The sequence below is a fragment of the Corvus cornix genome, chromosome 6 (genome assembly GCF_000738735.6).
Source record: "Corvus cornix cornix isolate S_Up_H32 chromosome 6, ASM73873v5, whole genome shotgun sequence".
Taxonomy (NCBI): Eukaryota; Metazoa; Chordata; class Aves; order Passeriformes; family Corvidae; genus Corvus; species Corvus cornix.
In genome coordinates this window covers 14,042,942-14,067,999 of record NC_046336.1, presented here as the reverse complement: position 1 = coordinate 14,067,999, position 25,058 = coordinate 14,042,942, and the positions used below count along the sequence as shown (strand labels likewise).

The window sequence follows — 25,058 nt, the reverse complement described above, 5'->3', positions numbered from 1 at the left end:
AATCATGGGGGACATTCTGAAGCTGGAGGAGCTGAAGCAGGAGGTGTCCAGCCTCACTGCCAAAAGAGCAAAGCTCCAGGCCATGGTCCTGTGGCTGAAGGAGGAAAAGCAGCTGCAGGAAGCAGCTCTACAGTCTGAATGTGGCCACTTCGAGGAGGAGAAGCAGCAGCTGGGCAGCCTCATCTCCAGCCTCCAGAGTTTCCTCTCCGAGAGCCGCTGGGCCCAGGCGAGGCTGGAGCAGGACCTGCAGACACAGGATGCCAAGGGACAGCCTGGGCAGCTGGTTGCCCTCAATGCCCAGCATGAGCAGATAGGAAAGGGACTCTGTCCTGCAGCAGCTCCAGCAGTTGCAGGAGGCCAGTGAATCCCTGTGCAGGTACATATGGATACCAGCCATGGGCCGAGGAGCCCCGAGCTGCTCCAGGGAGCTGCAGAGGCGCAGATGTAGCCAGCTGAACAGCAGCTCTGTTATTCAGATGGTTGCATGGTTTAAATACATTACATACATTTCTACAGTGCATTAGAACAATACATTTTGGGTCAGTCAAATGCAGCTGGGCCTGGCCGGGGAGTTGGGATCTCCACTCCTGCCCCCTCTGTGCTTACACAGCCAATGTTGAGCCCCCTCCCCATTGCAGGAGACAAAGCAGCTGCTCTGCCCTCCCAGGCTCACCTGCCTTCATCCCCCTCACTCCCCAAAGATGGGCTAACAGGACAGCAAGACCCAATACCGACTTTCCCTAGCAGCCTGAGAAGCCACAGCTCAAGGCAAGCGGGTACAGGCAGCAGCCCTGGTACTGTTTTATACAACACAAGCTCAGCAGCTGCTGGTGAGAGAGGGGCTCCCTGCCTCCCCCACCCACAGCAGGCCTGCAAGATTGTCAGCTCCAGGGCATCCAGGAGTCCATGCTGGTCCCCCAGTGCTCCCAGCCACGTGGCAGAAGAGCCCCTCCAGCCCTTCCCTGGCAGCCCCTGCCCCTCAAGAGGGTCCTTAGGCACAGACAAGGCTGGCACCATGCTGGCTGCACAGCAGCCAGGGAGCTTGCTGGGAGAGGGGAAAAAGTCAAGCAAGAGCCACCATGGAGACCAGGCAGGAGAAATGGACTGGGGCAGAAGGGGAGAGGTCCCATGGGAGAGCTCTGTGAAGCCGCCTGCTCTTCACAGGGACAAGCCAGCACCTTTTTCCCCTTAATGTCTAACTGCACCCAAGCCAGTCCCATGCTGTCCCTCTTATGTCCCCTCCTCGAGCCTCTAGCCAGAGAACAGCCGTTCATTGCGGTCCCCGCTACACCAGTGGGCAGCAGGAACTCCCCCTGAGGAAAGCAGCGTGCACGGGGTTGGGGCAGGGGAGGGACAGTGGAGGAGTACAGCACACCCTCAGGGAAACAGAGGGGGTATCACCTGCTAAAGGCCTTCCCAACCCGGCAGCTGGCATGTTGGGGAAAAAAAAAGGGCCAGTGGCTGGTGTAAAGGGCTGGACGGATCCTGGCTCAGGCAGCCTGTTCATCCCAGCCCCAAGCAGGGGTGCTCAGAACCGCATGCAGGCCAAGGAACAGAGGCAGGGGGAGGGTCCCAGCCATGCCACAGTTCCTGGCAGATTCCCATACCTTCCCCCTGGCCTCTGCCCCAGGCAGGGCACCAAGCTCCAGTGGAGCTGGGGAGGGACCATGCCCAATCTGCCTGGCGCCTCCAGTTCAGCTGCAGGTTCCTCCAGCCACGCCTGCTCGCTCTACCCTGAAGGTCGAGTCCCAGCCACAGAAGCCAACAGCGGCCCAGCTCCTCTTGCAGTGCTAGTCCAAGGTGGCCAAGCCCTGCCCGTGGCTCCTAGAGCTACCACCATGAGAAGAAAGGCTTCCGGCTCTGGAAGCTCTGCGTGTAGGACTCACTGGCGGAGCGCTGGTGGGAGCGCGCTGTTTCCACAATCACAGGTGGCATCTGAACCAGGTGCAGTGGACTCTTCCCATCTTTCAACGCCTGAGTCAGGTTCAGGATCTGTATGGCACAACAGAGCAAGGCCTGAGCTGCCCTGCCAGAGCAACAGAGAGCACCCACACCAGCACCCTTCCTGCCATGCAGGCAGGATGAGGCTTCCTACCTCACCCATCTGTCTTTCCTATGCACAGCTTACCTGGCCTCTCATGACAGCAATCTGCTTGTGAAACTGTCCCCTGTCAAAGCCAGGGTCTTTCTGCAAGAGAAAGAATGAAGAACACAATGGGATCCACCCACTGCTTCATGCTATGCACAAGATACCTATTCCCCAAGCCCCTCCTCCTGTCCCATGGGGTTCCTACTTCTCCCCACACTGAATCTTCAGCTCCTGGCAGAAGTATAACCCTGCTGTGCCTCAGCCCAGAAATGCTGTCAGGAACTTGACCACCTTTCTTTTCCTGCAACCTTGATAGGGAGCTCCCCAACACCACTCCCTCTTCCTCCTCCCACATCATCTTCACCCACTCCCCCAGCTCACCTTGAAGAGCTCATACAGATCTTCCTCCAGGTCCTTGACAAAGTTGGGGTCTGAGATCTTGGGAAGAATCAGGTCCTTGATCTCCTGTGAAAAGGGGATTTTGGCCTGGGGCAGCCATGCCCAGTAGAATGGATCTGTGGGAAGAAGCAGGAGACATTAGAATTGGGAAAAGCAACACACAGTGCCACATCTGGTGTGCTAGATTCTCTGCATCTGGGACACAGGATCCAGCATCTGCCTTCTACAGTCTCTGCTGAGGAGCTGCCCATGAACCCAGAAGTTGCAGAGGCACAGCCCTAGCCCTCTCCTCTACAGTCCTTGAGGAGGATGCCCAAGCACGGAGTTGTATGGCTTGCCATGGTGCCTTGGCACTGCCTGAGGGACTCACATGCTCTCCATGAGTCCGGGTGTTTCAAGGGAAAGGCCAAACCGTTGTCTATAGCAGCCAGCTTGATGATGGGCTCCTTCACCACTACCCAGTCGCTGTCCTGGAAGGAAGTGAAGCATGTCACAAGGAGGTCCTCCCAGCAGGAACAGTCCTTCTCCTACTCTCTGCAGCTCCACTGTCAGGATCTCTGCCCTGGCTACCACAGAGGCACGGCAGCCTCTTGCCTGTAGCACGGTCCCTTGACTGTAGGGAAACATAGTCTACTTTGGGTGGGAAGGGGGACAAAGCTGTTTCCCCCCCAGGCCTCACTCCAAAGATGCACAGGTCCAGCAAAACCAGTTTCCCCCAGCAACACCAGTTTCCCCCACAGAGTTCAGCTGCATCCATCCTCATGAAGTCCCACTAGGCCACAAACCATCCACGCAAAGGGTAACAAAAGGCCCAGGAGACAAGATCAGGCCTCCACACACTTGGAAACCCAAGCCAGATGGGAAATTCCTGTCCTGCCTGCCGAGCAGGCAGCTTCCAGGAGCAGAGTCCCCATGTAGCCCCTGCCAAGGAGCAGCCACTCACCCGCACGCCCGCGCTGTCCAGGGGACAGTCATACTTGATGAGCCAGTTGTCATTGCCCCGATCTGCAGGGAGATAAAACCAGCTGTGTCAGCACCAGGGCCTCCCTGCAGCATGCTGGGCAGAAGACTGTTCCTCCTCTGACCCAGAAGTGAGACAGACATTTTAGGCTCAAACTCTACCCCTAAGTCCTTAAGCTTGCTGCAGGCATGGGAAGCCACATCAAGCCCCTCACAGCCAGCCCTAGAGATCCACATTGCCAGCTCCCAAGAGAAAGGTCAGAGTGCAACTTCAACCCCTTCCAGCCTGGCAGAAACTCAGGAATGCAGTGTGAAATGGAATATAGGGGCACAGTCAGGTGCTTGATTTCTGGATGTCCCTGGATCCTCACAGCTGGCAAACTTTCACCTGAGCACTGTGGTAGATCCAGATCTGCCAGAACACAGGCCAGCAGCCAGAGCCTCAGGTGGTGGGCAGCCCAGCAGCTGCACTCTGCCTAGAGGCAGATGTCATGTGGCAGCAACCAAGGGGAGAGGAGTTTCAGGTGCTGGGAAAAGACAGCAAGACCGTATCTCCCTCCTCTTTCTCCAGCATAGTAGGACATGAAGGAGCAGGCAGCATCCAATGCCAGGCAGCTGGCCCTACCTGTGTTCCTGATGATGTAATCCAGTACCACCAGCCGCTCGAACTGCAGCAGCAGCTGCCGATTAGTGTTCTCCGGGAGCGGCTCGGCTTCAAACCGCCGCAGCCAGTAGTCTGCATCCTTGTAGCCTTCCACAAAGAGCTGGAAGGAGCCCACCTGAAGCAAGGACAGGCTGTATTACAGAAGGCCACAGAAACCAGGGGGTGCCAACAGGCAGGCACAGAGGCTGGCAGCCCTACCTTGGGTGGCAGACCAATGCGGTTGAAGCGCTGGCCAACTTTCGGCACCTTCTCCAGGGCCAGCCTCTTTCCTCGGGACTTCACCCTGTCAATGGCACTGTAGTTAAAGGTCTCACTGGCCAGATACACCACCTGGAGGGACATGAGCACAGTCAGCAGGGGCCTCTGGCAAGTCACAAGACTGCCTCATAAAACCAAGACACAACATTTCCCACAGCTCTGCCCAGCACAAGGATCCCCAGGGTTTGAGCAGGAACAGTCCTGGTCTAGAGCACTCCATCTCCTAGGTCAGCAGTGGCACAAGGCAAGGTGCAAGCAGAGCTGTGTGGAAGCACACAAAAGCCTCCCCAGAACAAGACCCCAGCAGCTGTCCCCTCACCTTTGTGCGGGGAACAATGTTGAGTTCCAGCTTCTGGTCTACCAGGCTGGCACCCGCCTCCGACAGGTAGCCCTGGTTCAGGACAAGGCAGTCTCTCCCAAAGCAGCACGGGCAGCACAACTTCTGCAGCCACTTGGTCCACTTGGGGTTCAGCTGCCCGTATGGCTCCTCATTCTTGGGCTTGAAGACGCCAATGATTTTCTGTGAGTGGGAGAGAAGAGGGCTGAGTCCAGGCAGTTGGTAGAGCTGGGACACCTTCCTCAGCCCGTGAGCCGGCCCACAGTGGGGACACTACGGAACAGGTCCAGAACTGCCCCTCATTAGGATAATAACCAGCCTTTGGGACCAGGCAAAACCTCACAGCTCCTGATATGGAGGTGGGAAGAGCTGGGAAGGACACCTCTCCAGCCAGTACCCCATCCCACAAGACCAGAGTGCTGCCCAGAGACCTTTATACCCAATTTGTCCCAAAAACACCGGTGATGATGCAGTCTCCTGGTAAACACATAAGTCTCATTCCAGCGACCTTTGGATGGCTAGGGAGAGCTACTGCTCATCGTTGGTCATTATGTCCACACAGGAGAGGGTCAGGGATAGCAATCCTGGCCCTGGCTCAAAAATCCATTGAACAGAGCTGATCCCAAACTGACCAGAGGAAAAGGACCATAACAGCCAAGCAGCTGCAGGGTCCCTGAGGAGCCAAGGCTCTGTGCTGGGGGCCCAGCAGGAGGGCTGACTCTCTGGGTACACTGTGGATGAGAGGGCACAGGCAGCTCCAAACTGGCCACCAGCTGGTACCAGCAGCACTCCCAGCCCCTCAGTCCAGCCTTGCATACACCGACCCAACAGTGGGGACAGCAGAGTATCCCACTGCTGCAGAGAGCACAGAAGCCTTGTGTGGGGCACTGCACCACTGCTGAGCCAGCACTGCCACACCACACAGATGAGAGCAGGGCCTTCCACAAGTCAGGCATCCCTGGGGGGCTGGCAGCCCCTGCTCTGGGGTGACTCAGCAGCACGCGCAACCAGGCCTCCATCCCATGGCTAGTGCCAGCCTTGGCCTGAGTGGGTGTCACTTCCCCAAGCTGAGCTCCTGCCAGAACATGGAAGTGGAACATGAGTCCCAGTGCCTCAGCAGGGAACCTCAATGCAATCTCAGTCTGTCCAGGACCAAAAGCCAGGCCAGAGCAAGCAGAACCAAGATTTTGTCCACCAGGAAGACAGAAAGGAAGGATTTGAGGGAACAGGATCACTTGCGCCATGCCCAGATCACATGCTGGAGCCACTTTCCCCAGGAAGGCAATCCCCCGCACCAGCCCCACACGACTGCCACGTGACTGTTAACCCATCCTTGGATATATGCCTGCAAAGAGGCCTGTCAGGAGCTCTGGCAGCATGAAGCCCTGTGCTCCATGAAACCAGTCCAGCAGAGCAAGACCCAGCCAGGCAGGAACAGCGTGGAAGCGGAGACCAGAGGCCTGGCAGCACAGCATCCCCTAGCAGACAGACCCGTGCTGAGAGCAGCACTGACAGGGAAAACAGGTCTACCTGGTGCCAGCAGCAAGGCAGAGGGAGCCCGGCCAGCACAGAGGAGCAGCTGGCAGTGGGGTGATCATAACCACCGGGGCTGGGCAGCACAGCCCAGCTGGAACAGCTCAGGCCCCAGCAGCCCCAAGAGAAATAATCAAAGAGAAAAGATTTTCCTCCCAATATCTTTCCCCCACTGCCCACAGTACCTACGTGCTACACTCTCTCGTGTCCCAACAGCGGGACATTTTTAGTGACCCTGGGCAGCAACCACAGAAACCAGTCACACACCACCTTTGCCAACAGCAAATAGTCTGGGGGACCTGCCAGCTGACAGCGCCAGCAGTACACAGACTTTGACTCCTCACACTCATGCTCCAACAGCCGTCCTTGAGCTCAGGTCTCCTACAGCCAGGCAGCCTCCGACTTGCAATCCCCAGGCAGCTCATCTGGCTGCTCACTCCAGGTCTCATGTTGGGCAATAGGAGGGAGCAAGGCTGTGGCACAAGAAGCATGTATTTCCCCACACGCCATCAGCTCAGCTTGGAACTGCGTGGCACAGCTTCCAGGAGCCAGGTTTCACCCAGGGCAGGAAAACTAGGACACACCAGACCACAGAGCTTACTCCTGCTTCCCTGGAAGCATCCTAGCACACACGTGGCAAGGCAGTCACAGGAAAAAGCAACAGCTCAAGTGATTAGGCAGGGAGCTAGCCTGTGCTGCATACACATCTAGTCAGTGGCACAGAGACGGCTGCCACACAGCTCACCAGATCTATAGGGGACCAGCTACATGCCAAGGACTTTGTCTCCACTATACCAACCACACGGCCACAGAGAAGACATCTCACTCATTTCAAAAAAACAGGCCAAAACCAGCTCAGCCCACGGAGTCACAGCCCTGGGGCTGGAGTCGCTGTGTTCAGATGCTGATGCACGGGCCTGGGGGAGGGGGTGACCCTTCCTCTTTGGGCACAAAGCCACAGAAGAGGTTGAATCAGCACTTAGACACTGCTCCCCCGCACTCTCGCTGCTGGTCCCACTGTACTTCTCCCCGGGGAAGCCCAGAGCTGCTCCGGCCGCTCCTACCAGCCCTCCACGGCTGGTCACCCCCGCCAGCGTCCCGCTCCCGGCCAGCGCCGCTCAGCCCACAGGTCTCCGGAGCCACGGGGGCGGCACCACCCCTGGGTCGGCCACGCAGGGCTGGGCCCAGCTCACCCCCTGCGGGTCCTTCACGAAGTAGCTGCCGCTGGAGCCCTGCGAGATGCGCTCGGGGAAGATGCCGCGCTCGCTGGCCAGCTCAGCCCGCCGCACGACCTCGGCAAACTCGGGATCCTCGGGGAAGTCGTTGCGCTCCCGCTGCGCCGCCGCCGCTGCCGCTGCCGCCGCCGCCGCCGCCGCCTGGGCCTGCGCCTGGGCCTGCGCCGCTGCCGGGCCCCGCGCCCCGCGCTCCAGCAGCGGCTGCCGCTCGCGGTCGCGGCCACCAGGGGAGCCGGGAGGGGAGGGCGGCGGGGGCGCGGCGGGCGGGAGGGCGCGCACGGCACCCCCCGGCAGCCCGTAGTCGGGGCCCTGCGCCCTCTCCGGCGACACCAGCGGGCTTGTCTCGTCCATCGCGCCGCCCGCCCGGCCCCGCCGTGCCGCCGCTGCCGCTTCCGCTTCCGTCCGCGTCACGGCCCATCCCCAGGGGCTGCTCCGCCCCCGCCACACCCCGTTGGCTGCTCCGTCCCCCGTCGCGCCACGCCCATCCCGGCCGCTCCGGCGGGAACTGCGGGGGCGGCTGCGGCCATGATACCGCTGGGGCGGGCTCGAAGGCTCTCGCGCCTCGCACCGTTCGTTCGGGGAGGCCAGGGTGTGTTCGCCCCCCGTACACCCCCGCCGTGGCGGTTGGCGCCGGTGCCCCGCACAAAGATGGACGCGCTGGAGTGGCCGTGCCCATTGCTGCCCTTCACAAAGATGGCGGCAGGGCGAGGGCACCGCCCCTCTGCAGCCACGCCCAAGGCGGAGAGCTCCTTGCCCCACACAAAGATGGCGACCGGCGAGGGCGTGCTGCGAAGCTGACCAATGAGCAGCCGCGTTGCTAGCGGTTGCCGTGGAGACAGCCAACGGCGAGCGGGGATGGACGCTGGCGGCGTGGCACCGCCCGGCAGGGCGGGGTGCTGGCAGGGGCGGTGGCCGCCACCGCCCCTCGGCGGGACGTGGTGGGAAGCGGTGTAGGCGGACAGCGCGGAGCCAGGTGAGCGCGGGCCGCGGGTTCCTGCGCCGCCCGCACTGCCCGTCCCGCTCCTGGGCACGCACCGGGCCCGTGAGCACCGCCACGCGTGTCCCGGTGGTGAGGCGTGCGTGTATCAGCCGTGGGTGCATGAACACACCGGGGTGTGGGTGCATCAGCCGTGGGTGCACGGACACGGCGGGGTGTGGGTGCACGGACACATCGGGGTGTGGGTGCATCACCCGTGGGGACAGGGACACGACGGGATATTGGTACATCGCGGTGTGGTGCATCACCCGTGGGCGCGGTCACGCCCCCGGACACACTCTCCGGGTGGGGTGTGCGCGCATCCCCCGCGGGTGCTGCCACGGGCAGCACGTCCGTGCCTTTGCCCGGGGGTGTGTGGCTCAACGGGGTCGGGCACCCCTCGGCCCCTGTGCGGTTCGGGCTGTGCTGAGCGCGTTGCTCTGCTTGCGGCGGGCACGGTACGTGCAGGCTCTGGGTGGTGGGAGCCCAGCGCGGGCGCGTCCGGCTGCTGGCCAGGCTGGAGTGCTCGTGGGGGGCTGTCGTCCGGGTGAAGTGTCACAGGCCGTGCTGGCCGAGTTCACAGCCCGCGGCAGCACCCTCTCCTCCGCCTGGCATGGCTGGGCAGGCTGCAGGCTGGGAGCCGGCGATGCGCTCCCCGTCCCTCCCATCAGCAGAGAGCACTGTTCAGTCGCTGTTCGCCTTCGCTGGGGCCATTTCTCTGGACACAATGCCCTGGCAAGTTCCTGTTGTGCTCCCGAGTGCCGCGTCCTGCTGGTTCGCGTGGTTCAGTACCCATCTCTTGGGTGATGCGCAGCCGGGTGTAAGCCCATAGACCCCGTTTGGAGGCGGGGAGCCCCTTCCCGTCACTGGCACTGCCTGAGCTGCACCGGCAGCTGCTGGTGAGGCAGCGCCCAGCCCACCTGCCTTCCCTGTGTGCTGGGGAGAGCTGTGCTGCGTGGCAGGGTTCTGTGAGATGTGCAGGGCTTCGGGGCCTGCTTGCTGTTGGCAGGCAGGTTTGCAAACCCTGGGTAGCTGAGCAAAGCCCTGAAGCCCCAGGATCCTATCTCTGCTGTCCCTCTTAGGAGGAGTGTCCACTCATCCCTGAGGGTGAACCAGGTCTGCCCATCCCATGCTGGATCTGGAAACCCCACAAGCTCTCTGTTCCCTCTCCTGAAGAACTGCCACTGAGCACAGCCCAGCAAGCATCTCCACTCCAAAACCCTCTTTTCTGCCTGGGACTGCCCCAGCAAAGCTGAGAGTGGCCCCTGGCCTGAGCCTGCACAGTGCAAGACCTCTGGGGTTCTGCTGGAGTGCCATGCCAGAGACAGCCAGTTCCTGCCACACTCCTCTTCCTGCCACTCACTCACATTTCACAGGGCTGTGACCCCCGTGGGCTCACATCTCCCTGAGCGCTGCAGTGGGCGGGCAGCAACCCGAACCTGGCAGCTGGGGTTTCAGAGCCTGGGCAGGGCAGCTGTGCTCCTGGGGTCACTTCTTCATCTGCGCTGTGCCCCAGCAGAGCTGTCCCTAGGGCAGACAGGCGCCTCTCTGCGAGCCCAGAGGATGCAAGGGCTCTGGGCAAGCCGGGCTGCTCTCCCTGCCCAGCAGCTCTCTGTGCCTCTCCCTGCCAGCTCTTGTCCTGCTGTGCCGAAGGCTGTTGCCATGACCCTCACCAAAGGCTCCTTCACCTACTCCAATGGGGAGGAGTACCGCGGCGAGTGGAAAGAAGGTGAGATGTGGCAGGAGGGGACGGTGCCACCCGTGCTGGGGTACAAGCAAACCCCGCATCTCTGCCCAGCTCCACACTGGGGCAGGTCCTGCCTCTGTCCAGTGCTGCCCATTTCTGCTCTCACCTAGGTCGCAGGCACGGCATCGGGCAGCTGACGTTTTCTGATGGCACTACTTACGTGGGGCACTTTGAGAACGGGCTCTTCCACGGCTGCGGCGTGCTCACCTTCTCTGATGGCTCCAGGTGAGCACCCCACTCCTGCATACACCTCCTCAGGCATTCCCACTTGCCGTGGGGAGCAGCTGCCTCAGGACATCCTCCCACACAGGTATGAGGGGGAGTTTGTGCAGGGCAAGTTCAGTGGCGTTGGAGTCTTCACCCGCTGTGACAACATGACCTTTGAGGGCGAGTTCAAAGGCGGGCGCGTGTATGGCTTCGGTGAGTGCTGGTGGCATGGTGCAGGCATCTGCACGGCCCCTGCTCAGCACAGCCCCTTCCAGCATCTCCCACTTTGTCCCTCCTTCCCTGGCCCCATCTGCGGTCGGCGCGGCTCCCTGCCTCTTCACTTCCAGCCCTTCCCTCCCCTCCCCAGGTCTCCTGACCTTCCCCGATGGCTCCCACGGCGTGCCCCGCAACGAGGGCTTCTTTGAGAACAACAAGCTGCTGCGGCGGGAGAAGTGCACGGCCATCATCCAGAGGGCCCAGGGCGCCTCCAAGTCTGCCCACAGCCTGACAGCGTGATGGTGCCCCGCATCCCCTCCCACCAGAGCAGGGACCCCCCTACTTGGGCACTGGCTGGCCCTGCTGGCCCTGGAGAAGGGATGTGGCACTGCTGGGTACCTCCCTGCCCTTCGTCCCCTCCAAGTGTCCTCCTGCCAACCCCTGCCGCTGGAGGGGATGGAACCCTCCGCTCTCCACCCAAGTGCCCTGGGGCAGCCGTGGTGCCTTCCCTTTCTGGCTGTAGCCCTGGCACTTGCTGGAGCAGCAGAAGGACAGTGTGACAGGGGCTTGGCCCCTCTGCCCCCCAGGAAGACTGTGGACCACTAGGGCTGCTAGCCAGTTGCAGAGGATGGAGCAGGGGGGTAGAGGCTGGTCTCTGACCCCACTGCCAGGGTGCCTTGGCTGGAAGCTGCTGACTGAACCACGTGCCCCCAGAGGGGTAGCTCCTGGCTCACTTTCCTGCCCTGGTCCGGAGGCAGGGTGGGCACCCCAGGCACCCTGTGGCCTGCACCCTCAGCTCTGGGTGACTGGCCATCTCCCTGTATGCCCAGGGTAGGGTGACGTTTTGTCCCCAAAGAACCCAGCTTGCTCTCAGGGCCAGCCAATGGGTTGTGCTCCCCTCATCCCTGTGCCAATGCACCCACCGACTGCCTTGGGGACATCAGCAGCAGCATCCCCACCAAGGGGGACTGGGGAGTGCCCAGCCTGGCATGTGTCTGCTGCACTCTGGTGGAGATTGGTACAACGGTGAGCAAGGAGAAGGGTCAGCTGGAGCCTGGAATGAGGGACATGAGCAGGGCTGCGTGGGGTGCCAGGGCTGGAGCAGGGGGCCTGGGCAGGGCAGGAGGGGATAGAGGTATGGCGAAGGGGCAGGCAGGGGGCACACAGTTCCCCATCTTGCCCCCCACATGCGTCCTTCATCTCCCCACTACACGCTCACCTTCACCCCCGGTGCGGTCTGGCTGGCTGTGGCACAGGGGTCCCGGGAGCCCTCACCGCCCAGTGCAGGGCTGCAGGGTCTGTGCCCTCCCTGCCAGTCTCTGCCTGCACCGGGTCCCGTGCCTTGCTGTGACCCTGCCTTGTGCTGCTGCCTGCACAGGCCTCAGCTGAGTAAACCATGTTGCCAAACACCCGTGCCATGTTGTTTTTGCTGGGAGCAGAGACGGTGCGGGGGCCTTGCACAGACAAGACTGCAGACACAGAGAGGAGATGGCAAGTTTATTCATGGCACAAGGATCCACTCCTTCCCAGGTGAAGACAACAGGACCCTGGGGGCTGGCAGGGATACAGGCTGGCCTGGGGTTGCCCCCCTCTACCCACTCTGCCCAGAGCAGCCTTGTCCAACAGGAAAGACTAACAGGGGCAGCCTTCTCCTGGCCACCTCCCAATGTCCCCAGCATATCCCCAGTTCCCAGGGTCCCTGACTCCTGTACCTTCCTGGTGTGGAAAGGGGCAGATGGAGAACACCTCACAACCAGCCATTGGCACTGAAGGTGCTCTTCAGCTCTTCAGCCTGGGCAGGGCTCAGAGGGGCCAGGGGTGCGCGGCAGGGACCCCCATAGTAGCCAAACCACTCCATGGCCTTCTTCAGCCCCGGGATCCCGAACTGGCGGGTGACCTGTGGGAGGGAGGGAGGGCATGGGGGCTTTCTGGCTCCCATGGGTCAGCACGCTCTAGGGGCTCTGCTGTGCAGGCCCTGCTCTTCTGCTTGCCATCACTCCTGTCCTCCCCATGCAGGGCTGCAAGGCTGGCAAGGTGTGAAGTGGCTTCAGCACCCCATGAAGTGCCCACTGTGGGGTGAGGGTGCAGAGCACACCCACACAGGACTCTACGCAGGAGCTCTGTGGCATGTTGGGCTCTGCAGCAGGGACAGGCCACTCCACAGTGGGATGAGGGGCCCAGGAAGGAGCAGCTCTTCCCCCACACACACACTGCTGCCTATAAATAGTCAGCAAGGCTCTCACAGAGGGTCAGGCGGTGCCCAGTGCCAGTGGACAGGCTGTTCCTTAACGTGACAGGGCTGGCATTTCCCATCTTCTCACCTCCAGCCCATCTCGGCTCACTGGCCAGGTGCTGTGCCGTCCTATCCCCCTGAACCACCCCTCCACCCACTGCAGCCCCAGGGACTTCCATCCTTTGCCTCCCCCTGGCTCTGTCATAGCCTGGCACCCTCTCCCCTCAGCATCCGAGGGGCTCTGCGTGCTCACCGCCGTGTTGGGCTCAATGAGGCGGTGCTGCAGGTCACGGGCCTCCTGCCACCGGCCCTCGCGGCACAGGTGGTCCAGCTGGCACAACGGGTCACCCAGAACATTGGCGAGGGCACACACCCCCCCAGCGGCACCTAGAGACACCAGGACACATTGGCAGCCAGCTCAGCATGCTGTGCCTAGCCAGCACCTCCCGGTCCCTCCCCTGCCTCCCCCTGCCAGTGTCCCCAGGCCAGGATGGGCAGCTGCACCTACCCACAGCATAGCTCGCCAGCAGGAAGCCGGCTGATCCTGCCAACACCTGGAAATCCTCCTGCCTTGTCTTGTGGACCATCAGCCCCATGCGGGTGATCTGGGGAGAGACATGCTATGCCCTGGGGCAGGCATCACCCTGTCCCCCTTGCTGCAGGGTGCCTGCTGGCAGCCCTGGGGTCCAGGGAAGGGCTGCAAGTCCCAGTTCCCCATTCCCAACTTAGGTCCAGGTTTGGTCGTAAGCAGCCCTGGGAAAGTCCTGTTCCACTCACGTCCCCACCGCTGTCCTTGATCCCAATGATGTTGGGGTGCTGAGCCAAGGTGATGACAGCGTCCATGGGCAGGTCCAGGCCAGTGTTGGCAGGGACATTGTAGAGCACCACCGGGATGGGGGATGCGTTGCCAACCTGCAGGCAGCCAGGCAGAGCTCAGTAGCTGGGGTGGGTTGGAGACACAGTGGACATGATCCCTCTCCTGCTGCCCCAGCTGCGGTTGAGGGCAGGCACTGGACGTGGCTCACCTCTGTGTAGTGATGGACCAGGGCAGCAGTGGTCATGGCACCCCGGTAATAGCAGGGTGTCACAACCAGCGCCACATCAGCCCCTGCCTCTGCCATGCTGACCGTCAGCTCGATGGTGGCCTGGGTGGCTGGGGAGGAGGCGGAAGGGTGAGGGGTGTTCCAGGGGGGACACATGCCCGCTGCACTGCCCCCCACACTGCCCACACAGGCACTCACATTCGCAGCCCGAGCCAGCCAGCAGCAAGCGGTCCCTGGGCAGAGCCTGGCGCACGCAGCTCACCACCTCCACCCTCTCATGGGGTGCCAGGTATGGATACTCCCCATTGGAGCCCAGCACCACCAGTCCTGGAACACAAATATGGGGAGGGCAGGGCTCGGGCACAGGAGAAGGGTGCCATGAATGTCAGGTATCCCCATTACTCTCACTCCCATCTTTGCTGCCGGCACCCAGGCAGAGCTCTGCAGTCCTCAGTGTGCCCTCTCTTGCCTAAATCCCTGCAGCCCTGGCCTCCTGGTCAGAAGAGAGGAGACTCTGGGGAACACTGTTGTGAGGCTGCAACCTCTTTTGCAGCTCCTCTCCTATCATCTATCTGCCCTTGGCAATCGACAGATACATACCCCACGAATGTGTGAGTGTGCATGGGAGGGCAGTGCACAGGTTCAAGCCCGCACATGTGTGGAGGGGGTGTGCAAGCACGTGCTGGCGTGTGGCAGGGCTGTGCAAGGACACACACTTGTGCCCGGGCACGTGCCATGCAAGGGGCCCCAGGTGGGTGACCCGAGGGGGTGCCAGCCCCGGAGCGAAGTCCGGCTGGAGGCTGAGCACCCTTGGGAAGCTGGCAGGCTGCCTGCGTGCTGCTGCACAGCCTCTGTGGCAGGCAGGGATCTGACAGGAGCCTGCACGGAGAGGGACAGTGGGCAGCGCTTACCTCTGAAAGGGATGCTGGCGTAGCGGCGCAGGTTTCCCTCCAGCTGGGCGTAGTCCACCTCCTGTGAGGGTGAGAAAGGGGTGGCGAGGGGTGGGAAGATGCCCCTGAGATCGAGTGAGGGCTCTGATCCCTGGGGGGTGCTGAGCCCCCGGCACTGCCTGGGGGCTGCCCACTGCAGAGCTGCCAGGGCGGGCCGGAGGGACGAGGTGAGGCGGCTGCTGAATGCCATGGTGGCTGGGTGCTGCTGCTGCCTGTGCTGTCTGCCTCGCCGAGGGGCTGTTAATGTTTGACAGGGCATGTGAGGGACCTGCAACCCTGCTGTGTAGATGACATGGGGGTGGTACCAGATGAGCTCAGGATGTTCTTCCCCCTTCAGGAGCTGGCTGCAGGAGCTCAGCACCCCTCCAGGTGAGCTTTGGCCACTCCAGTTGTGCTTTCCCTTCTGCTTGCCAACCCTGGCAGCTATCCCTCTGCCTCCTACAGGGCTGGGCTGCAAGGCCAGGGAGGGATCAGGCATTGCAAGCAGTCCCAGGGCTTTGGTCAGGGATCACCTGATCCAGCCGTCAGTGTAGGGTCTCCTGTAAACGGGTGAGTGTGAGCATTTCCATTTAGGGAGCATGTGTCCCAGCCTGAAAAGGGACCATGTGTCCCCCAAGGGTGACTGCAGCAGGAAAGGCAGAAGAACAAGAAGCCATCCAACCCCACAGAGTGGCTGTCCAGCAGGGGTACAGCTGCTGCTCTCTGGCACAGCCCCAGCTTCCAGCACAGCATGGACTCAGGTTGAGCTGCCCTCCATGTATTTTTCCTCCCTGAGCTTGCCCAGGTGGGACTTTGAAGGACTGTGAGCAATCAGGGTGTCCTGCAGCGAGGAGTCCTGCCCTTGAACCACTTGTGTCACCAATACCTGAGTCCCTGTCATAGGAGGCAGGGCTCAACATGCTGCCAGATAAACCTGCTCCCAGGATAACCCATCTTCCCCAGGCGCATCAACCCTGGTGCAGGCTGCCCAACCTCACAGCCACCTGGAGCCAAATGCTGCTCTTTGCTGACTTTTATTGACACAGACAAGTCTTGTCTGGATCCTGCTGCTTGGAGCTGAGCCCAGCTCTGGTCCCTGCTTGGTGCCATCATGCAGGGACCTCCATCTCCCCCTGCGGCTGCTCCTTGGTCTCCAGCGCCTGGCGTGTGTCCACCTGCCACTGCTGCACCAGGTCTGTTGGGGTCTTGCCAGCCTGCAAGAGTGGGCAGAGAGAGGCAGGGCACAGGGTGGTGTGACATGGTGGGGCAGCAAATAGCCTCAGAGGTGCCCCCCCATGCTCACCTCATTCTTGGCCATCATGTCAGCCCCGTGCAGGATCAGCATTTTGATGATCTTGTAGCGACTGAGCCGTGTGGCATCATGCAGCGCTGTGTCGCCTTCCTGTGAGAGACACAGCTTCACTGGAGATCGTGGTCCAGGGACAGGGACCCTCTGCCTGCCCCAAGCACTGCTCCCCAGCTCCCAGCACACCAACCTCCACCAGGACAAGGGGGACTGTGCCTGTCCCAGACCTGGCTGTGGCTGCAGCCACCCTGGGGCAGGGATGTGTGTGTCCAGATATGCCCCACTGTGGGTACTGGAAGCCCTTGGAGGGGTCAACAAAGGGAGGGGGATCTGTGTTGCGACCCAGTGATGCCTGCATGGCTGCAGCACTCACCCTGTCTGAGGCATTGATATCCACCCCACAGTGGATGAGATGCTCCACAATGTCAAGGTGTCCGGTTCGGGTGGCCACATGAAGGGGTGTGCTGAGCAGCTTGAGGGGGGATGAGATGGACATCAGGGGGGATCAGCACCCACACCTGCTAACCCAACACAGGGTCAGCTCTGGTATTCCAGGGTATGCTCCTGCCCCAACCCTGTGATCTGCTCTGCCCTGCTCACCTTGTCCTTCACATTGAGGTCTGCCCCACGGTCTTGCAGCAGCTTGACAGCATCCAGGTGCCCACCCCGGCAGGCCCAGTGCACGGCGGTGCAGTCCAGCTGGACATACAGTGCTGTGTCATGGTGGGGGACACCCCTACCCTGTGTCTGTCCCCTGCCCCAGCAGGTCCCCGTGCTCGAGCTGAACTGGCAGAGCCCTGCCTGTAGCCACCTCCGTGATGGGGACAGCACTGCCCCACTGCAGGGTCCCCAATATTGCTGTAGTTCTGGCTGCACCACACCCAGATGCTCAGACCAGCATGCAGCTGGAAGCAGGATCCAGCCTCACCCGGTCCCTGAAGTCAACAGTGGCCCCACTGTCCAGCAGCTTCTGCAGGATTTCCATGTGTCCCTCCAGTGAGGAGCGGTGCAGGGCTGTGCGGTGGAACTGCGGGACAGGGCAGCACATTGGCGGACAGATGCATCTTCCCTGGCCCAGTCGGGTTGTACTCCAGCCCTGTCCCAGGGATCTCAGCCCTTGCCCACAGGCACAGTGGGGCATGGCTGCAGGATATGATGGCATGGCACAGGCAGGGGACAGCCAGTGGCTGCCAGGAAAGCTACCTCATCACATGTGTCGGGGGAGCCACCATCTGCCAGAAACTTCTCGATGACGTGCATCTTGCCCTGGACAGCAGCTCGCAGGAAGGTCTCTGGCTCCACAGGACCCTCCTGGTAATGGGACAGGCTCAGGGCTGGGGCAGCACAGGGGTGCAGGAGAGGGGACAACATGGGGGCCCCCAGCCCTGCTTCCCCAGGGAGGTCTCTGGCTGGCAGGGTGACCCGGGGGCTGGCCTGTGGATGGCCCAGCCGCTATCCCAGCAGCCCCCCTCCCACATCTTGGGACCCCCTGACGTACAATCTCCAGGGGCTCAGGTGGCGGGGTGGGCTCGGGGGTGGCCGCCCGCTCTGCCCGGCGCTGCCGGCGCTGCTTGCGGAGCTCGATGAGTCGTTGGATGCTGCCCACGTCGATGATCTCCCGCCTCAGATCCACTGAACTCCTCCGCACCCTCTCCTGGCCCTGGTGAGCACACACAGTCCCCCGTTTGACTTCTGTGCGACCAGCCACCCCTGGCCACCCCGCACCCCAATCCACTCACCTTGATGGCCTCAAGGCCCCTGTTCCTGGGGCCACAGCGTTTCTCCTCCTCCAGCTCAGGTGTGTTCATACGCTCCACGGCCGGCGGCTCCCGTGCACCATCCCCTTTGAGTTTCTGCACAGGCACAGCAGGTGCTGCAGGGTCTTGGCTGGCCACAGAGCAGCCCCACTGCCTCCATGCCCAGCCTGCCGGGGGAGGTGGCTCTGCGCGGGGCTCCCAGCTCGCCGCTGAGGTCTACGGGGGTGCCTGGCAGCTCTTGGGCTTGCACTTGCCTCCCCACCCTGCTCGGTAAGCTGGGCACCTGCTTGCTGCTCAGCTCTGCCCCATGGGCTGGAGCTGCTGGGTTGGGAACCTGATCCCCCTGAGAGCCCTTGGACACCTTGCTATATCCCCCAGGACGGCAAGGTCGGTGCCAGCCTCCTCACATCGGAGTCCCTAAGGATGGACACAGTGCAATGGGGGTTCCTACTAGAGCCCAGGAAGGTCCCCCTGCCCTATGGACCCACCTCCTCCTCCTCCTCCTCTGCCAGCTTCTGCTCAATGAGCTCCTTGGCCCGTTCCACATCCAGCTCCATGTCTGCCCGCAGTGCACAGTCCTGCGCAGGATGTGTCCTCCTCTCCTTGCTACCACAGGCAGGGAGTGCCCAGTCCTGGCCCCTGATGCTGCCGGCGGCTTCGCTGGCCTTGGGGCTTTATGCTGCTGGCCCCTCTGTCCCACAGTCCAAGGGCATCAACAGCTGTGGCTGCTCCACATGACTGGGGCAGCTTTGCCATGAGCTCACCCGCCTGCTTTCTGGTGGCCCTGACTCACCTCTCCAGCCCCACACCCTCTTAAAGAGAACCACCCCCCCCCCCCACCCTGGGTTGACCAGGACACCTGTGCTTGTTATGGGGAGCTGGGGTGTGCAGAACCTGTGACAGCCAGTCAAGAGAGGCTCAGCAGAGCAGGGACACAATCCAGGGCCATCCCACAGGCATGGCACCTATGCCTGTGCCACCGACCCTGGACAAGCAAGATGCTCCCGTGGCTCCCATCACCCCGTCTCTGTGCAACCAGATGCTGCAGTAGCCACCAACACAGCCTGAGGCTCCCTGGAACCTTTGGCAGGAAGGGGGCCTGCCCACCCCAAAGAGAGGCAATGGGTCCTCTCAAGCCTCTTAGCCAGCAGCAGGCAGCATGAGATGCCAGGAGTCACGGCCCCTCTGTGCAGCTTTAGAGGATGACCTCAGGTGTGGAACGTTCCGAGCAGCCCTGCCAGGGTCCCCGTGGCTGCCTGGCCTCCCTCACTGCACATGGCAGCCTGGCAGCAGGAGACTGGCCTCACGTGGGGCCAACAGGCAGAGCCAGCAGCTATTCCCGGCAGCAGGAACATTGTTCAAATCTCCTGAGCACTCCCCCCTTGTAAGATGAGGCCAACACTGCCCTGTGCCAGGACAGTTAATGCGCTGGGCACTGTCCACCAGCACAGGACCCGGGGGAGGAACAGACAGCCACGTCACTGTTACCCTCCTGGGCAGTTCCCAGGGCCATCCTTGGGTGCCCTGTCCCATGGGTGCCACAGCAGAAAGATGCTGTTTTCACCAGGGCAGGCCATGGTGGCCATGAAGGTCATCTTGGGACTTTTCCCCTCCACGGACTGTCCCACCTAGCTCAAGGGCAGACATAGGCTTAAATCTCCAGAGGGGAAGCACCAGGAAAGGGAGGTGGTGACCCCACACTGAGAAGCAGCCGGAATGACAATGGGTCAATGCTGGTAATGCTGGGAAAGGGTCCTGGCAGGCAACCAGCCAGGGCTGGCAGGACAGGGTCAGGGTGGCACTAGGGAACAAAGCTGAGTTGTCCAGGCTACCCTTGGCCACCCTGTGCCCATTCTGACATGGGAGTAGATATAGGAAAAGCACAGGGACCTCCCGTGGCTATGGGTTACAGCCCCCTCCAGCCTGTCCCCAAGGCCAGAGGAAGGATGAAAAGGCTTTATTGATAAATACAGACTATGTACAGAGGGGAGACATCTCCACCCAGCCCAGCACCCCATGGGTCTCCTGGCCAGGGGAAGCCAGAGCCCAGTGGGTCACAGTCTCTCCCTGCTGGCACAGCCTGGCAGAGGAGCCCCAGCCCCAGAGACATTTGGTCTCGAACCTCCTGCAGCAAACACGGCGCCTGCCCGTGTCCCCAGCCAAGGGGAGCCACCACGGTGGCACAGCCCCATGCAGACCTTTCTGGGCAGCCTCAGGGGGGAGCAGGAGTGGCTCCAGATGCGTTGGAACACAGCACAGGGAATCCCCAGAGGTGCCACTGTACCCCAGACCCCTGCCATCTCCCCTCAACCAGTAGGGGGTGGCTCAGTTCCTGGGTGGGAGGGGCTGATTGACAATCACTTGCACAACAAAATCCTTCTGGATCTTGGTCTCCTGCAGTCGTGTGCGGTCAGTGAGCAGCTTGCCTGAGAAGAACCACCGCTGCCAGGCCAGGTCAATGCCCTCCTGCGCCTGCAGCTGCTTCTTCAGCTGCCCGATGGTGTCACTCATGCTGGCGCTGAGCCGCAGGTCCTTGCCGGTGGAGAGGCGCACCTTGAGGGCGAACTCCCGCCGGGTGTTGGGCAGAGGCTCCACTGGTTCCACCGCCTCCTCCTCGCTCCGCTCCAGGATCAGGTTGACGGGGGGTGCAAGGCAGTAAACGGGCAGCTGGTACCGGTTGCCCAGCTCATCATAGCACTCCGTCAGGGACCCTGGGGACAGCAGGATGAGATGCTAAGAGTGGGCATCCCCATGGACCACCCAAATGTGGACAGAGCCACCCTAAGCAGTGTGGCACAGCCTGCCTTGCTCCCCTTGGCTGGGCTGAGCTCTGGATAGCAGGTGGGAGCCCCTTTCTACTCCAGCCTAGGACTCCTGTGTGCCCAGATATGGGGCACTCAGCACACACCCCACCCAAACCCCCAGTGCTGACCCTCACCATGGGGCAGGGTGATGCTGGCTCCATCGAGGATGGCCTGGGCCAGGCTGTGGTCATTGGCTTCTACAGCATAGGCAGCTGCCTTCAGGGCATCCCAGATCTCCTTGCGGCCTTCAAAGGCGGGTGCCGTGTCCCAAAACTCGTCCCGCTTGCTGCGCAGCTGCCCGTCTGTCATGGGGTAGTCGCTCTTCCACTTGGGACACTCCTTCTTCAGGGGCTCATTGCGGCCTGAGGAGGGGGAGATATTCAGCCAAAGGACAGGGTTCCCCCTTGGGCCCTGAGTCCCCCACCTGCCCACACCCACAGGTTCTTCCTGGGGACTTCCTGCACTTCAGCGAGGGTCTGAGGGATCACCCTGCCCAGTGAAGAACAGTCCCCAATGCAGCAAGGGGGAACTGGGCTAAAGCTAGCCCTGCCCAAGATCCCACTGGCCCCACAGCAGTTGCTCCCCCAAGTGACACCCTTTGCCCTCAGAGGGGCCAAGGGCTCTTGCTTCCATGTTAGGGGGATCAGTCGCTGCCCTGTGGGGCGGCCACAGGGCCTCGGGGCCCTTTGAGGCAGAGCAGTATTTATAGCTTGGGGAATTAGCCAGGAAATAAGCTGGTGAGTTGGAACAAGAAGGGGATTACAAAGGCTGAGCTGCAGCAAAGGGGGGGTCAGGACTTCACCGTCCCCTCTGCCCACCCCAGGATGACAGGGACCAGCTGCAGGCAAGACAGCAGGCACACAGCGTCCTGGGCATCAGGGGGACAGAGGGCACTACTGCCAGACTGCAGCTGTCCCAGCAACGGGCTGAACTGAGCTGGCTCTCCACAAAACAGCCCCCAGACATGTCCCCGCAGCCCTTCAGCAGCCAGCATTGCACAGGGATCTGAGCCATGCCAGTGCCAGTCCCACACCACCATGCCCTCACTACACTGGGCTTTGGCCCTGTGGGAACAGCCCTGTCCCATCGGCCCCACGGCCAGGCTGGACACGTGGGGCAGGAAGGACCTGTCACTCCCAGCTGAGCTGAGGACAATGAATAACAGCTCCTTCCTGTCACCCCTCTCCCTGAGCTGGCCAGACGGCCCCCTTCCTGTGGGGACAGGACGAGGGTAAAGTGAGGCTCCAGCTGGGCAGGAAGATGCCCGTGCCCACACAGTGACCTGTCAGGCAAGGTGATGCCACACACCCCAGCCACTGGAGACAGCCACCACTGCCAGCTGTGGGCTGAGCCAAGTTCCCCAGACAGCTGTTTCTGAGCAAGTGTGTGGTGACACAAGGCACTACACGACCTTTCTGATTGTACCAGCCCTGCCTCACCCTACCCAAGACCACTGGAGCCAGCATAGCATCTGCTTCCCAGCAAGCACCCACCTCAAGGATCCCCAAGGGGCACAGGTGCTCAGCTACCTCAGGGCTGGGCGCTGAGCATCCCTGGGAGGCAGCATCCTGCCCACATCCCTGGAGGAGCAAGGGCAGCCGGCTGCAGCCAGTGCTGCCGATTCAGCAGTCACGGTGCTGGGCCAGAGGGATTTGCAGCACCACAGGACACAGCAAGGTCAGAGGCAACACCTGCCCCACGAGGGCAGTGGAGAAGTGTCCAGAGCCAGCCTGAAGGACATATCTGGGACCATGTCCCTACCTTGCTGTGGCCAGTGGGCTGGGGCAACGTGTCATCACAGGACTCCTGGCCAGCACTCCCAGCCAGCGCCATTCCCCCAGCTCTGCTTGCAACAAAGGGAAGAGGCTGGCCCGGGGAGGCAGCAGGATCAGAGCTGTGGGGGTCAGCTGTTGCAGAGAGCAGGGGCAGGCTGTGGCTGCCTCGTGTGTACAGGCGTGCCCAGCAGCCTTGCCCAGGTAGGCAGGGGCTTAAGCCTCGTCTATTTATTGCTACCGCCCAGCCGGGCCAGCACCTTCTAATCACCTCCTGCTGCTCTATTCCTGGCCCTTTGTGCAACTCTCCACGGCAGCACCACCAGACAGGTCCATCCGCTCGCTGTGCCCGGACTCGAGCCAACAGGATCTGGCTGGCAGCCTGCCTGCCTCCTGCCCTGTACCTGCAGCACCCTGCCCGTGGCTCAGCCCCCCGGGGTGGCCTGGTGAGGGACCCCCAGGCACGAGGATGTGACCTGAAGGCTTCCCTGCCCTGGGGCTTGCTCCCTGTCTGCAGGAGCCTCAGGCAGCCCCAGCTGACAGGTCCTGGAGGCCCTGAAGAAGACATCAGCCAGATGGCACACACCACTGCTTCCAGCAGTGCTGGCTGGTCCGCTCCCGAGCCAGGCAGGGCTGGGATGCTGCATGCCATGGGCATCCCCAGCTCCTGCTGCGGTAAGCTGGCCACCCCAGAGACAATGCTGTCACCTGCTGCTGGGAGCCCTGGCAGGACCCCTCTACAGGGGGTCACAACAGGCCCCAGCCAGGGCAGGAGCTGGCCAGGCTGCTTTGCAGGGCCCCTGTGACAGCAGAGGTGGGCAGGAAGAGCCCCCCTCCCTGCTGACAGCAGGTCCTCATGTACTAGGATCTGCTGGCCCAGGGCAGCGTCCCCATACTGCTGGTGAGGGCAGCTGTAGCCTTGCTTCATCCTCCACCACCTGCTGAGCAGTTCCCATGGGCTGGTGGCACCATGCAAGCAAAGGCAGGAACCAGCCAGGGCACCTGGCACAAGGGACAGCCCTGCTCTCCCGGGAAGGGACACACTGAAAGAAAGCAGCAACAGCAACTGCTGGCAGTATACGAGGAAGGGACCATGACCCATCACAGGAGAGCAAGTGGGGATGGAGACACAGGCTCTGCAGCCAGCTGCTGCCTGGCACAGGAGGGGATCACACAGATCCAGATGTTGGGATCTGACCCCACCCCCTCTCACAGCAGCCTGAGCTACGAAGCAGCGGCCTCACATCCCGCCAAGCTGAGGGAACAGTCAGCCAGGGACCCGAGGCCTCACTGATGCCCGCAAGAAGGCACTCCTGGGGGGCAAAGTGTGCCGGGTGGCTTACCATACCAGCAGGGCATCCCCGGGGCAGGCTGGCACACCTGCAGCCCCGCGCGGTGGAGGCGGCTGCCCACGGCACGGGCACAGCCCAGCCCGGCTGCCACGGCACCCTGCACGTGCTGCCGGAGCAGCGGGCACCTTCCCACGGAGAACGCCCTTCCCTCCTTCATCCCAGCTGCGGGCGAGGACCAGGGCGTCCCGTCCCGGGCACACGCTTCCTGCCCCTCCTCTCCCACCGCCCACTACCGCTCTGGCATAAACACGGTAATTACCGGCTGCGACGGCACCGGTCGGGAGGCGGCAAGGGAAAGGCGTGATTCATCCTACCAGCCCACGGCTTCTCCGCCGAAATTCCACCGTACCCATCCCCACGGCCCCCGGGACCCTCCGGGATGGCATCACGGGGAAGCGCCTCATGGCACCCGAGTATTCGGCTACCGGTAACTCCGGGGGACCGCGGGGCTGCACCAGCCCCCCTGGGCCGCCGCTGCTCCCCCGGACCGGCAGCCGACCCGCACCTCCCGAAGCCCCGGGGCAGCGGGGACGGGGTCGCGCCCGCCGGCAGCAGCCCGGTGTACGGGGCAGCACCGATCCCGAGCAGGCAGGACCCTGCCGTTCGCAGGACGCGCCGTGCCGGGGGACGCTTCCGAGCGCAGACCGGGAGCACCCGCCACCCTGCAGTCCCCCCAGGACACCACCTTCCCGGGAGGAGCCGGGAACTGGCAGGGCTCAGCTGGACGCGCTGCGCACCCCAGCCCTTATCCCGCAAAGCCTCCGGGACGCCGGGACGGGAGCCGCGGTGCCCGCCCGCTCCCGAGGCCGCGCACCGAACCGGGACCCCCGGGGTCCGGGAACCCCGAGAGCGCAGTGTGACTCCTGGGGTTGTGCGAGGGGGGAAGTCCTCCCGTGGCGGACTGCGCTCCTCCGGTGCCCACGTTCCTCCCGCGCCACCCCCAGGGGGACACGGGACCCCCCTCCCCGCCCCGGTGACCGCGATCGCGTGGGTGCCCCAGCCAGGACGACCCCCGCTCACCTGCTCGCTTGCGGGCGTTGCCGCCGGCGGCGGGCCGCTCCCGGCGCTGCCGCCCCACGCAGCCGCCCATGGCGGGGCCGACCGGCGGCGCTCGGCATCGGGGCCGCGCCGGCTCCGCGCTGCGCCCGCCCGTGCGCGCGGGGCCCGGCCTGCGCGCGGGGCCGCCCCGCCCCGCCCCCCGGGCGCACGTGACCGCCAGCACCGCCCCCGCGCACGCGCAC

The 25,058-nt window shown here is 62.6% G+C and overlaps 5 protein-coding genes across 7 annotated transcripts; 1 reads left to right on the top strand and 4 right to left on the bottom strand.

Moving 5' to 3' along the window:
- Nucleotides 1-443: 443 nt before the first annotated feature.
- On the bottom strand, nucleotides 444-7,874 carry PI4K2A (phosphatidylinositol 4-kinase type 2 alpha). Its single transcript, XM_039553786.1, has 9 exons — nucleotides 7,434-7,874; nucleotides 4,690-4,890; nucleotides 4,311-4,442; nucleotides 4,074-4,227; nucleotides 3,432-3,493; nucleotides 2,859-2,958; nucleotides 2,471-2,604; nucleotides 2,129-2,188; nucleotides 444-1,992 (listed from the first exon to the last, which is right to left on the bottom strand). The coding sequence occupies exons 1-9, from the start codon at nucleotides 7,824-7,826 to the stop codon at nucleotides 1,831-1,833; spliced, it is 1,398 nt and encodes a 465-aa protein (XP_039409720.1). The 5' UTR covers nucleotides 7,827-7,874; the 3' UTR covers nucleotides 444-1,830.
- A 491-nt stretch (nucleotides 7,875-8,365) lies between these two features.
- Nucleotides 8,366-12,030, top strand: MORN4 (MORN repeat containing 4). Of its 3 annotated transcripts, none has more exons than XM_039553790.1 (5): nucleotides 8,366-8,448; nucleotides 10,083-10,180; nucleotides 10,309-10,423; nucleotides 10,509-10,618; nucleotides 10,773-12,030. In XM_039553790.1, exons 2-5 carry the CDS (start codon nucleotides 10,114-10,116, stop codon nucleotides 10,919-10,921), a joined length of 441 nt encoding a protein of 146 aa, XP_039409724.1. In that variant the 5' UTR covers nucleotides 8,366-8,448; nucleotides 10,083-10,113; the 3' UTR covers nucleotides 10,922-12,030. The 3 variants fall into 3 exon arrangements, with proteins under 3 accessions (XP_039409724.1, XP_039409723.1, XP_010408259.1); XM_039553789.1 differs by having other exon boundaries at nucleotides 8,384-8,448; nucleotides 9,534-10,180; XM_010409957.4 differs by lacking the exon at nucleotides 8,366-8,448 and having other exon boundaries at nucleotides 8,471-10,180.
- Nucleotides 12,031-12,099: 69 nt separating this feature from the next.
- HOGA1 (4-hydroxy-2-oxoglutarate aldolase 1) lies at nucleotides 12,100-15,416 on the bottom strand. Its single transcript, XM_010409945.3, has 7 exons — nucleotides 14,809-15,416; nucleotides 14,096-14,224; nucleotides 13,880-14,007; nucleotides 13,632-13,766; nucleotides 13,363-13,459; nucleotides 13,108-13,241; nucleotides 12,100-12,518 (listed from the first exon to the last, which is right to left on the bottom strand). The coding sequence occupies exons 1-7, from the start codon at nucleotides 15,323-15,325 to the stop codon at nucleotides 12,369-12,371; spliced, it is 1,290 nt and encodes a 429-aa protein (XP_010408247.3). The 5' UTR covers nucleotides 15,326-15,416; the 3' UTR covers nucleotides 12,100-12,368.
- Nucleotides 15,417-15,860: 444 nt separating this feature from the next.
- Nucleotides 15,861-18,678, bottom strand: ANKRD2 (ankyrin repeat domain 2). Its single transcript, XM_039554321.1, has 9 exons — nucleotides 18,378-18,678; nucleotides 17,872-17,985; nucleotides 17,631-17,792; nucleotides 17,336-17,443; nucleotides 17,061-17,159; nucleotides 16,733-16,831; nucleotides 16,506-16,604; nucleotides 16,130-16,228; nucleotides 15,861-16,040 (listed from the first exon to the last, which is right to left on the bottom strand). Exons 1-9 carry the CDS (start codon nucleotides 18,444-18,446, stop codon nucleotides 15,936-15,938), a joined length of 954 nt encoding a protein of 317 aa, XP_039410255.1. The 5' UTR covers nucleotides 18,447-18,678; the 3' UTR covers nucleotides 15,861-15,935.
- Nucleotides 18,679-19,789: 1,111 nt separating this feature from the next.
- Nucleotides 19,790-24,931, bottom strand: UBTD1 (ubiquitin domain containing 1). The gene is made up of 3 exons (XM_039554322.1): nucleotides 24,838-24,931; nucleotides 20,828-21,055; nucleotides 19,790-20,600 (listed from the first exon to the last, which is right to left on the bottom strand). The coding sequence occupies exons 1-3, from the start codon at nucleotides 24,905-24,907 to the stop codon at nucleotides 20,215-20,217; spliced, it is 684 nt and encodes a 227-aa protein (XP_039410256.1). The 5' UTR covers nucleotides 24,908-24,931; the 3' UTR covers nucleotides 19,790-20,214.
- Between the last annotated feature and the right edge of the window lie 127 nt (nucleotides 24,932-25,058).

Coding starts and splice junctions, on each gene's coding strand:
- PI4K2A (XM_039553786.1), bottom strand. CDS start 7,826: ATGGACGAGACAAGCCCGCTGGTGTCGCCGGAGAGGGCGCAGGGCCCC. Junction 3,494..4,073: donor TTACATCATCAGGAACACAG/GTAGGGCCAGCT, acceptor ATCTCCCTGCAG/ATCGGGGCAATGACAACTGG. Junction 2,605..2,858: donor CCCGGACTCATGGAGAGCAT/GTGAGTCCCTCA, acceptor TTCTTCCCACAG/ATCCATTCTACTGGGCATGG.
- MORN4 (XM_039553789.1), top strand. CDS start 10,015: ATGCAAGGGCTCTGGGCAAGCCGGGCTGCTCTCCCTGCCCAGCAGCTC. Junction 10,424..10,508: donor ACCTTCTCTGATGGCTCCAG/GTGAGCACCCCA, acceptor CCTCCCACACAG/GTATGAGGGGGAGTTTGTGC. Junction 10,619..10,772: donor CGGGCGCGTGTATGGCTTCG/GTGAGTGCTGGT, acceptor TCCCCTCCCCAG/GTCTCCTGACCTTCCCCGAT.
- HOGA1 (XM_010409945.3), bottom strand. CDS start 15,325: ATGCCTGATCCCTCCCTGGCCTTGCAGCCCAGCCCTGTAGGAGGCAGA. Junction 14,008..14,095: donor GGCTGGCTCGGGCTGCGAAT/GTGAGTGCCTGT, acceptor CCTCCTCCCCAG/CCACCCAGGCCACCATCGAG. Junction 12,519..13,107: donor TCATTGAGCCCAACACGGCG/GTGAGCACGCAG, acceptor TCCCTCCCACAG/GTCACCCGCCAGTTCGGGAT.
- ANKRD2 (XM_039554321.1), bottom strand. CDS start 18,446: ATGGAGCTGGATGTGGAACGGGCCAAGGAGCTCATTGAGCAGAAGCTG. Junction 17,793..17,871: donor GGGGCCTTGAGGCCATCAAG/GTGAGTGGATTG, acceptor TGTGCTCACCAG/GGCCAGGAGAGGGTGCGGAG. Junction 16,041..16,129: donor ACATGATGGCCAAGAATGAG/GTGAGCATGGGG, acceptor CCACTCTTGCAG/GCTGGCAAGACCCCAACAGA.
- UBTD1 (XM_039554322.1), bottom strand. CDS start 24,907: ATGGGCGGCTGCGTGGGGCGGCAGCGCCGGGAGCGGCCCGCCGCCGGC. Junction 21,056..24,837: donor CAACGCCCGCAAGCGAGCAG/GTGAGCGGGGGT, acceptor CCCCCTCCTCAG/GCCGCAATGAGCCCCTGAAG. Junction 20,601..20,827: donor CAGCATCACCCTGCCCCATG/GTGAGGGTCAGC, acceptor TGCTGTCCCCAG/GGTCCCTGACGGAGTGCTAT.